At 34.0% G+C, this 12,380-nt stretch overlaps 1 protein-coding gene across 2 annotated transcripts in view; it reads left to right on the forward strand.

The window, feature by feature from the left end:
* LOC106467957 (transcription factor collier-like) overlaps positions 1 to 12,380 on the forward strand; it is a 148,532-nt gene that overhangs the window by 109,222 nt on the left and 26,930 nt on the right. For both annotated transcript variants that reach the window (XM_022396198.1, XM_022396199.1), the window contains exon 7: positions 5,706 to 5,787. In XM_022396198.1, the coding sequence (XP_022251906.1) occupies positions 5,706 to 5,787 (82 nt within the window). The remainder of the gene's footprint in view (positions 1 to 5,705; positions 5,788 to 12,380) is intronic.

Raw genomic sequence — 12,380 nt, forward strand, 5'->3', positions numbered from 1 at the left:
TCAAAATAAAACAACAACAATGTTTCTCCTGCCAAACAATCAAAATAAAACAACAACTATATTTCTCCTGTCAAACAACCATATTAAAACAACTATCTTTCTCCTGCCAAACAACCAAAATAAAATAACAACAATGTTTCTTCTGCCAAACAATCAGAACAAAACAACAACAATGTTTCTCCTGCCAAACAATCGAAATAAAACAACAACAACGTTTCTCCTGCCAAACAATAAAAAATAAAACAACAACAACAATGTTTCTCCTGTCAAACAACCAAAATAAAACAACAATGTTTCTTCTGCCAAACAATCAAAATAAAACAACAATGTTTCTTCTGCCAAACAGTCAAAATAAAACAACAATGTTTCTTTTGCCAAACAATCAAAATAAAACAACAACAATGTTTCTCGTGCCAAACAATCAAAATAGCATTCTTTTGGATTGTAAGCCGAACATCAATCATCAGGAGTAATTTTATTTCCTTCTCTTGTTTGTAAACATTGAAGTCACAAAATTTGAAGCTGCTTAGTATTTTATAAATTTTTCCCTGTAGACTATACAATCGCTTATTGATTAGTATGCTGTCTACAAAATGAGCTTGATTCTTTCGTTTAAACCTCAATAACCGTCGACGAGGTCAGGACTATGACAACAGGGTGAAGGATAGAGGAGGCGAGCCATCGACGGCTGTCATCATGAATGAGTGAGGAAAGAATATCAGAGCATTTTACATTTCATGACGTACTGAATCTAATTCTTTAGAATATTGCAATTTTATCGACAAGAGCAGTCACGTGTTTTTTAAATTCTCCAATATGTATATATATATATTGGTTTTTGCCAAATGGGAAGTTTGAAAGAACACGTATAACTCTCATCGGAAAAATAACAACAACAAATAAAAACAAACTATTAACAGATGCAGGATGAGAGTGTTGTAGGATGGGAGTGATGCAGGATGGGAGTGTTGTAGGATGGGAGTGATGCAGGATGGGAGTGTTGTAGGATGGGAGTGATGCAGGATGGGAGTGTTGTAGGATGGGAGTGATGCAGGATGGGAGTGATGCAGGATGGGAGTGTTGTAGGATGGGAGTGATGCAGGATGGGAGTGTTGTAGGATGGGAGTGATGCAGGATGGGAATGATGCAGGATGGGAGTGATGCAGGATGGGAGTGTTGTAGGATGGGAGTGTTGTAGGATGGGAGTGCTGACGTGATGATGTGAATTTTCTGTTGTACGAAATACATTAAACCGAAGGTCTGAAACACAAATTGATCAAAGTTTAGGTAAGAGATAGACCTTTTTTTTCCCTTATCTTTTTTTGGTCAGTTTAGTACTTTGGTAGGACCTCTGAATACAAATGGAATAAGTAAACTGATACTGAGTGTGCAATGTATATAAATGTAGCTACAAAACATATTGGACATATTCGTAAAAGAATACCGTTAAAGTGTCCTTAATATCATAAAAAAACGGACAGAATAGATGAACGTAGAACGTTTTCAAACCAATCGCTGGTACGAAAAGAATCGAAAATTATCATAGAAGTGATTTGTTAATAGATCAGCAGAAACCTTTTAAAATTTGATATATATTTTTCTTATATCTGACAAAGCAGTATCACGAATTGAAAAAAAAACGATTTAAACCCTAATAAGCAAACTCACAAACGAAAACTTAAATATCTTTATAATATCAAAGGCCTTAAGGATATGAAGAATAATAAGTATTGTGAAGATCTTAAACTTCAAACGGAGATTCTTTTGACATAGATGATGATTGAGCGAAAAACTTCAGTTTAAAAAGAAATCCAGTTTAATTAACTCTTGAAATTATTCAATTTATGCCCAAACAAACAAGAGTTTTATCTAAGTGTACACTTACCTTTAAGGATATCCCTGGATCCAGTTTAATTAACTCTTGAAATTATTAAATTTATGCCCAAACAAACAAGAGTTTTATCTAAGTGTACACTTACCTTTAAGGATATCCCTGGATCCAGTTTAATTAACTCTTGAAATTGTTCAATTTTTTCCCCAACCAACAAGAGTTTTATCTAAGTGTACACTTACCTTTAAGGATATCCCTCGATCCAGTTTAATTAACTCTTGAAATTATTAAATTTATGCCCAAACAAACAAGAGTTTTATCTAAATGTACACTTACCTTTAAGGATATCCAACAAGAGTTTTATCTAAGTGTACACTTACCTTTAAGGATATTCCTGGACATGCCCGTTTTACATAAATTATACAAAATGATATTTGATAGAAAAAAACAAACAAACAATGTTGGAAGTTCGCGCTATACGATAACACTGTTTTGCGAGACTTAAAATTTTATATAGAGTTAGCGTTCTTGTTTGTTCGATAATTTTTTGAAGACTCTGCATTGGTAAAATTATCGTACAATGTATTTTTTATCAGTAAAATCATTTGTTTTTAAAATTATTACTAACTTCACATTTGTGCTTTAAAGTTTGTTTATTATTTTATAATTAAAACGTTTTTTTACTTGATATGGTGCAATGGTGTGAATTAGTAATTATTAATATTATGTATATGCACAATAAAGGGTGGAGAACTTTAGATTTTGGAGCTGGTTTGAATACCGTGCGATACCACAAAATATTCCCCCACACTTTAAGTTGTAAATGCGTTATAAGAGTGACAGCAGTTTTTTAGTATGTATGATGGATGGTATGGTGCTGTTGAATGGCTATCATTCCTCTGGTCAGTGGTTCAAAATTAGGGACGGCATCAGGTAGCTTTGCAATAAGTGTAAAATACCAATCTGCAGTAAATGTTAAGGATTACATGTACTTCTTCGCGTATTTCAGTTTTATACAACTTCGCCCTCGATAAAATAAACAAGAAGTTTGGTTTAAACTGATCTCAGAAAATCCAGAACTCATCACAGCGTTGCTTTTAACACATCCCCGCTTTTTCAATAATTTGGAAAGTTTGCTCGTGATCTTTATAGGCTCAGATTTCAAACTTCCAAAACGTTTTTTTTATTATTACAGGTAATGTTGTTTCTTACGAGTGTCTACATCCTCTTGACACCGATCAGCTCATATTTAACAATTATTTTAATATTTGTGAGACTTTGAGCTGCTCCCCAGGAATTCCACCTGAATTAAGGCTTAAGATCAGATGTCAACTCTATGGACACACGTGTCATTAATATTCATTTTGATTTTGAAGCTTAAGCTTATGAAATATTTCACTGATATGTACATAATAAAAAGACTTATCGTCACTTGTTTGTTCTGACACAGAATACAAAACAATAATTTGACTCCAACATGTACTGTTTCTGCCAATAACACGTGACAAAGTAAGGTGTAAACAGTGCATCCATCTTAGAGACATCCTTTCAACGCTTTGTGTTACAGCTGTAAACAGTACGTCCATCCTAGAGACATCCTTTCAACGCTTTGTGTTACAGCTGCAAACAGTGCGTTCATCCTAGAGACATCCTTTCGACGCTTTGTGTTACAGCTGTAAACAGTGCGTCTATCCTAGAGACATCCTTTCGACGCTTTGTGTTACAGCTGTAAACAGTGCGTCTATCCTAGAGACATCCTTTCAACGCTCTGTGTTACAGCTGTAAGCAGTGCGTCCATCCTAGAGACATCATTTCAACGCTTTGTGTTACAGCATTAGAGCCAACAGAGGCAAAGCTTAATTCAATTTTTCATAGTTTTATTCTAAATTCTGAGTAAACTAAACTTGAAGAGCAACTATGAAACTGTTTTTATTTTCCAAAACATCAGCATTAATTTTTATACAGTAATATCTGACAGAATACACAGAATTAGTGAACGATTATAAGGAGCTTGTAAAATTCCAATGATATTTATTCAAAACACGTGCTATAGTGTTAAGTAAATCGATGGTGCTTTTTTTTTGGAATTGTCGAATCTACTGCTGAAGTAACATATTGTACTCAGCCTTTATCAAATTTTAATATTATTTGTATTATTATCATTGTTTGCCTTATTTGATGTTGGCGTAAAACATTTCTCATACTTATAAGTCATTGTTGCGCTTATTTGATGTTGGCGTAAAACATTTCTCATACTTATAAGTCATTGTTGGGCTTATTTGATGTTGGCGTAAAACATTTTTCATACTCATAAGTGATTGTTGGGCTTATTTGATGTTGGCGTAAAACATTTCTCATACTCATAAGTCATTGTTTGCCTTATTTGATGTTGGCGTAAAACATTTCTCATACTCATAAGTCATCTTTTGCCTTATTTGATGTTGGCGTAAAACATTTCTCATACTTATAAGTCATTGTTTGCCTTATTTGATGTTGACGTAAAACATTTCTCATACTCATAAGTCATTGTTTGCCTTATTTGATATTGGCGTAAAACATTTATCATACTCATAAGTCATTGTTTGCCTTATTTGATGTTGGCGTAAAACATTTCTCATTCTCATAAGTCATTGTTTGCCTTATTTGATGTTGGCGTAAAACATTTCTCATACTCATAAGTCATCGTTTGCCTTATTTGATGTTGGCGTAAAACATTTCTCATACTCATAAGTCATTGTTTGCCTTATTTGATGTTGGCGTAAAACATTTCTCTTACTCATAAGTCTTTGTTTGCCTTATTTGATGTTGGCGTAAAACATTTCTCATACTCATAAGTTCGTTGTGGTAAGTAAGAGAGAGAGGTTTGTTTCCTCTTTCAAAGGTCAAATTTAGTCCTTAAACTTTGCCAATAATCAATGAAAACCCAACGTCTTCATGCACTACATTAACATTGTATAGCTCCAAGTGTACAGTTCGGTTTGGTATACGCGTTTTTTCTTCTTTTTTTTTTACGAAATATAAAATGTTGAAGATATCATAATTTAAGCATGAAAAATAAAATGCGTCAGCTTTTAATGATTTGATGTGATTTACTAATAATATCAGTTGACATTTGATGCTTAACTTTGGAATTATGTTAGATTATGTCAGTGTAAACTGTTTCATCTTTCCTAGAAGCAGCATTTGATAGGAAATAATACACAGCACACATGGATAAAAAACGATAAAACTTGTAACAATCAACTATTGGATAAATCAATATTATCATAAGAAAATAATCCTGTACTCTTTTTACAGTAGGATACATTAAGTCCAATGATGGATAGTCCTAAACCTGACTATCTGTAATGATGAGACGTTTCGCTTACGTTTGTGTTCAATGAATCAAGGCTCTCTAATTAAAAAAATTTTCGGTCAATTATATTTTTCAGTTTTTGAAGATCTGAGACTTGCGGGTTCGAATCCCCATTCCACCAAACATGCTCGTCCTTTCGGCCCTGGAAGCGTTATAATATGACGGTCAATCCAACTATTCGTTAGTAAAAGAGTAACCCAAGAGTTGGCGGTGGGTGGTGATGACTAGCTGCATTCCCTCTAGTCTTTCACTGCTAAATTACGGACGGCTAGGGTGTAGCTTTGCGCGGAATTCAAATAAACAGTCAAAATGTATTATTTTACAAGAAATTGCAAAACTGCATACTACGCAGTACATAATTATATCCACAGTTTTATAAGCGTTGCACCAGGCATCATTTTCGTATATTGTTTTTGCAAACTACTGAGATAACAAATAAGGTTTTTTTTTTGTTATTTATTTGAAGAATATTTACTGGTATTAAAACATGGTATTAAATCTTTTTAAATGTTTTTCTAGGTTTTTCCTTAAACTCTTTCTCAAGTGTAACCAGAATTGTCTGAAAAATGCAGGAAATCCTCGGGACATGCGTAGGTTTCAGGTAAGCTTTATGTTTCTATTGAGTTGTGAAGCGTGCTAACGTTAGCAGAAGTTTTTTTATGTAACAATATCGTGCAAAGTTTACTGGTTAAAGAACAAATGTTGTTTTTAACAAGTGTTACTGGTAAAAAAAAACCAGCTAACTAACAAAAGTGGTTTTATTTTGGTGTCATATTATTTTACAAGACAATTTCTGATCTAAAACAGTCATTTTACTCACTTGTAAGTTGTCTGTTGCTATGATATTTTGAAAGTTTCATTGAAATGTTTGCGAATTATTCAACAGATGATGTTGGCCGGGTTATCCAACCAGTCAAGATAGAATAACATTTTAAAAACATTTTATTGAACATGTTGCTAGTAAATATAAATGTTAATATAATTAAACTAAACGAACGAATCCGATTTTTTTTTCTTATAAATGTACGGATATCAAGAAATTATTGAAGAACACCTTATAAATGTACGAATACCAAGAAATTATTGAAGAACACCTTATAAATGTACGGATATCAAGAAATTATTGAAGAACAACCAAAAAAAACTGGTTTTTTAGTAAATTTGAGTTTGGAATATCGCTAAATAATCTCAATAACGACTACGTTGCTCACAAGACTTTCTGAAGATACACAAATATTAAAATCTTGGCTTAATGTAAATCAAACTCAGGATAAGCTTTATATTAAGATATAACGTATTTTAATGTATGTTGATTTTTAATGGATTTTATAAGAACTGAAAAGACTTTAGTATAGTCTCCATTAATGTATATTCATTTCTCAGTTTCAATGTTCTCAACTTGCTAAATCCATAGGTTAGCTTTCTATTACCCATAAACTGGAGTAAGAAAACCATTGAAAAAACTTTTGTACAGCGCCTCTAAAAGCCAATAGATTTTAAAATACCGCCGGGAATTCGCGGAGTTTAACCTTGTCGACTAGCTTGTGAACTTCCTAAGTATTGACGTCTGGCTGAGCGTGAAGAATATGGGCTCTTAGATATTCTCTTCTACTTTATAGAAGTGATGAAAGAATGCAAAACGCCTGTAGGTTGTTATATAAAAGCACACTAGAATGTAGAATACTGTTCCCTTGACTACGTTTGCTTGTCCCCGCGGTATCGTAAGGAGCGTGAAACAAGAGGCTGAGAAGTGAGCGGGTCCAATAACTAAACATTGCCAAATACTGGCGACAGATGACGTGGACGCTTTTTGATCTTTGATCCCAAAGGCATTGGCCAACGACACACTATTTCATCTACATTTGCATTCGCTTATCAAAGACAGAAGTATTGTGAAGCATCATTATAGTCATGCCACTTCGATGATGGCTCGAAATGGTGTGGAAAAGGGACCCCCGAGAAAAAGATACAACCCCCCGCACGTGTTATTAGCTGCAACGATACTTTTATCTCGGCACTTTACAGTACACCAGGGGATGGAGATGTGTACGGGAGCAAAGAACTAGGCTTTGATTAAAGAATAGAAGCACTAATGTATGGCACTGGATGTCTTTATACTTAGTAAAATACCAACAGTGGAAGTTTTGATTATTTGAATAATTGTTGAACGAATTTATGTACTCAAAGTGTGCTAGGTAAATTAAACACACACCTATTTGTATAAATATATTTGCTTGTGTTTTAAAATGTTACAAATGTAGTGTCAAAACTTGTTGTTAAGTTGAAATACGAAAGAACTATTCGTACACTTACACAATTAAGACTTAGCACTTATTACACTTACACAACTAAGACTCAGCCCGTATGACACACAACTAAGACTCAGCACCTATGAAACTTGCACAACTAAGACCCAGCACCTATGACACTTACACAGTTAAGACTCAGCACCTATTACACTTACACAACCAAGACTCAGCACCTATGACACTTACACAATTAGAACTCAGCACCTATGACACTTACACAATTAGGACTTAGCACCTATGACACACAACTAAGACTCAGCACCTATGACACTTACACAATTAGAACTTAGCACCTATGACAACGCATATGTTACATACTGCTGTTAGGTAAATATTAATACAGTCATTGTCATGTAATATTCTCTGAGTCTGTTTAATGTGTAGTTCTGTTCGTGGATATCATAGATGTGTCCTATATGATTTTGTCACTAAAATTGTATCAGTAGACGTTGCATTATTCTAAACTACACTTAGGAACGTGCATTCGTGTATACCGGCTGATCAAGAAGTCCACTGAAAGGTAAATAATTCAGAAATGTTTAGGTGTAGGAAAGTAGCCGTTAATAATATGGAATGAAGTGCTGTGGACTCTACAACAATATCGCTATAGTTAAAGAATTCAGAAGTGGTGAGATGTATGAAAGCAATCGGTAATATTATGGAATGAAGTGCTCTTGGTGTACCCTGCAACATTATCGCTATAGTTAAAGAATTCAGAAGTGGTGAGATGTATGAAAGCAATCGGTAATATTATGGAATGAAGTGCTCTTGGTGTACCCTGCAACATTATCGCTATAGTTAAATAATTCAGAAGTGGATAGATGAATGAAAGCAATCGGTAATATTATGGAATGAAATGCTCTTGGTGTACCCTGCAACAATATCGCTATAGTTAAAGAATTCAGAAGTGGAGAGATGAATGAAAGCAATCGGTTATATTATGGAATAAAGTGCTCTTGGTGTACCCTGCAACAATATCGCTATAGTTAAAGAATTCAGAAGTGGAGAGATGAATGAAAGCAATCGGTAATATTATAGAATGAAGTGCTCTTGGTGTACCCTGCAACATTATCCTTGAGGTCATTCGAGGCCATTTTCGTCGTGAATTTTGTTAACATGCATCACATCCAAAATTCATCTCACATTGCTCTCTACAGTGTAACACAGATGACTTCTGAAGGCACGTGACAATTTCGAAAATATTTCCTGGTCTTCCTGTAACATTTTAAATTATTCTCTTTCAGTTATTCTCTTTATACCAAACTACAAGCAAAATCTATTTGATTTAACATTTAGTTTAGAATGTTAGAAAGGTGAATTAAATATCTGGCCAAAAACTATGTTTTATCGTTCGCCATACTTAACATATGTTTACACTTAGAAACCTTCTAATACATCGCCATTATGATAGCAGAATTCAGTACAGCGTAATCCTCAATAATACGACTTTCTGAGGATGAGATCCAGACCTCTGTTATTAATGGGTCATAACGTTGATTCGCCAGAGATTCTATGAAATATTCACCAGTCAACCACTTTAGGTTCTCAAGGTCACAAACTATAAATGACGGGAGGTGACGCTCAGCTTCCTAGCTCCTAATTAGTTTAATCAGTTCTTGCTAAATTTATTGCAAAGGCTAGAAGTCCAAGTTTCAAAAAATGGACTCCGTTATTTGACGTATTTACCAGAACAGCAATTAAGATTATACCTTTTCAGTGAAGTCAACTTTAAATTCATTCTTGGAAAATAAATCATTAACAATTTACGCCTCGCATCATTAATTACTTTTCCACTGTACCAACATATGTTACTTGAGGAAGTTTTCGTATCACCGTAACAATTTACGCCTCGCATCATTAATTACTTTTCCACTGTACCAACATATGTTACTTGAGGACGTTTTCGTATCCTCGTAATTTCTTATTTAAAATCCTGTTTCATTTTCATTCATTAAGGAGAAAAAGAACAGTCTTCAAGAGAAAATTTTATTATTAATTCATAAATAGAAAAGTTTGTGATAACTTTAACCAAATATGTAGTGTTTCATGAGATCTTTGTTAATCGAAAAGTTATGTTTAATATTTCCACTTGGTTATCATAATGATAGATATTTAATAATCTTATCATTTGTGGTAACGATCTCAAATCATAAATCCCGAATTGTCTAGCAATCCCTCTGGTATCTCAGCCAATGTTTTCTCGACATAGAAAATATCAATTAATGCACTTAAAGTTATTCCTTACTTTACTGCATATTTTAGTTCTTATAGTCGCTATGCAACGAATGTACTAATTTACCTTATAACTTTTTTACTCACGCTTCAAAATGCAAAATCAGGAGTAGAAAAATAAGAATGTGTTTGTTCCAAAAAAAAATCTTGACGTTTACAGAGTCATCTTTGGGGTGAGATAAGGAGCGAAAACGTCCTATTCCATTTTAACAAGTTTATACATGTGCTAAAATATATAATGTTGTTCGATTTAACTATGAAGAGTATAGATTTAAAATAAATAAATAAGAAAAGAGGTTTTGTTTTAAGTTCACCGATTTCAAATACACCGTTACTTCATATACGATAGTTTAATTACTGAAAGCTTACAACGTTTTACATAATGAGAGAAGCCAATAACTTTAGCTTCATATATGGCTTCTCTCATTATGTAAAACGTTGTAAGTTTTTCAGTAATTAAACTATCAATAAATCTAAAGTAAAAGAAGATAATTTGAAAATGAGAAGAGTTTATTTTTTATTTGTAGTTAAGCACAAAGCTACACAATGGGTTATCTGTGCTCTGCCCACCACGGGTATCGAAACCCGGTTTCTAGCGTTGTAAGTTTGCAGACATACTGCTGTGCCACTGAGAGGAGAAAATAGCAAGGCTGATTTATTTCTACGCAAGATCATTTTAAGTGGAGATTTGTAATGGATATCAATATAAAGCTCATGTTTTTTGTTGTTTTTTAAGACAAGCGAACGTCTTTTAATCTTTACTCTCCTCTAAATTGGACTTAGTGATTTGCCTGTTTATACATGGCAACTTTTTTAACTTGGGATTTGGCGCTCGTCCAGTTTCACTATCTGCTGCAGTTATTTATAATTCCAACATTCAAGTTGTACGTTTTTAATAAGTTTGTAAGTGGCGTGCATCCGTCAACCATTCATTTTCATTGAAGCCCATTACGACGGACAAACACCATTCGCCGTCACTGTGAGTTGACAGGGTGAATTAGATGCACGAGCGGCTTACTGCTTTACGAGAAACAGACAAACGATGTGGGTCAGGGAGGACACGTGACCTAGATCGGCATGCCCATCGGGTAAAGATACATAACACCGTATTGCACCGTGTTCTGCTACAAAATAACGAAATGCTCTGACTTAAAGTTCCACGTGAATCACGTGACCGCATGTTTAAAAGTGTAAAAATAATAAACACATAAGAGATACGTATGGGGTAATTCATACATGTGTCCAATCTGAGGCAAGTTATTATAAACGACATACGATTAAATTTAACCACTCGCAACACTATAGAGTAGTGTGTTGTCTGTCAGTCAGTCAGTAGAGACTAAAATGACGCCACATAAGGGACGCTTAACGTTGCAATTTATACTGTCGTGACGTCAGTAGAATGTGCTCGTGCCATGAATCACGTTCTTGTAGATAGCTGTAAGTTAGAACACAGTATGACATATGAACTTCAAGAGCAAGAAATAAAAAATAGTTTTACACTTAATTTTGGTTTTATTTACTCTTGAAACAGAACACTTTCAGGGAATCTGAGGAAGTACATCTAATATGTAGTTACCAAACTTACTATATTTTCTGTTAACACTACCAATAGAATACTTCAGAATTTATAATACGTACTTGGAGTGATTTAGAGATTGTGGCAATAAATTTAGAAGAATAAGAAAACCACCTTTACTCTCCAGATAATAATGAAAAACTTGTCATTTTAGCCAACGTTTCGCCATTGCGGCTTCTTCAGGGTTAGTAGAAGTACAATAGCTGTTTGATGAAAAAATATACGTTCACTTTCACATCAAACAGCAATGGCGAAACGTTGGCTGAAATAATTAAAAGCTTTCTTTTTTCTAGATTTATTGCCAAAATACCAATGGAATAACTTTCACATGTATATGAAAGCGTTAAGGCAAGCTTTGTGACCTCTGTTGATCACTCCATAATCTAATCATTCAACACGTGTTGTTTACAATCTGAATCTTGAGTTTAACCCCTGCATTGGTACCGAAACTATAACTGGCTATAAGCTGGCCGAACCTCATGAGATATTATTGGGATTACGACCGAAATTATCGGTAACAACGAGGTACCCAACTAAGGAATCAATATCTTGGTCAGTAGACGTTTTTATTTTGTGAAATTGTATACTTCTACTTAGACTGGGATGCTAAATTAGCTATATTAATTTGTGGGTTGAGTTTTAGTTCTGATGTATGTAGGTACCTTGTTTTGATCAGAAGTTAATGATAACACAGGCCTGCGATGGTTTTATTGTCATGAAATATTTGCATGTTCCACAGTAATTCCTCTACGCTGAATCCGAAAATGATATCCATTTTTCTCCATCAGGTACTGATTTTTCACAAAACATCGTAACGCAATACACAAAAGAGAAACCACAACACGTAGTTTTGAGACTAAAAGACGTAGATTTCACACACAATCAGGATGAATGAGGATGCATATTCGTTTGACACCAGTGTTCTTCAGTTTGTTTGTATTTTTGTCAACAAGCATAATAATAAAAAATGTTCATTGTGGTAAACAAAATAATAATTTGATCCACGTAAGTTTTTTCTTTCTTCCCGATTTGTAAAAAAATCCTTACATGATAGAAAAAAATGAATATTATTTT

This window comes from Limulus polyphemus, unplaced genomic scaffold (assembly GCF_000517525.1).
Source record: "Limulus polyphemus unplaced genomic scaffold, Limulus_polyphemus-2.1.2 Scaffold2810, whole genome shotgun sequence".
Lineage (NCBI taxonomy): Eukaryota > Metazoa > Arthropoda > Merostomata > Xiphosura > Limulidae > Limulus > Limulus polyphemus.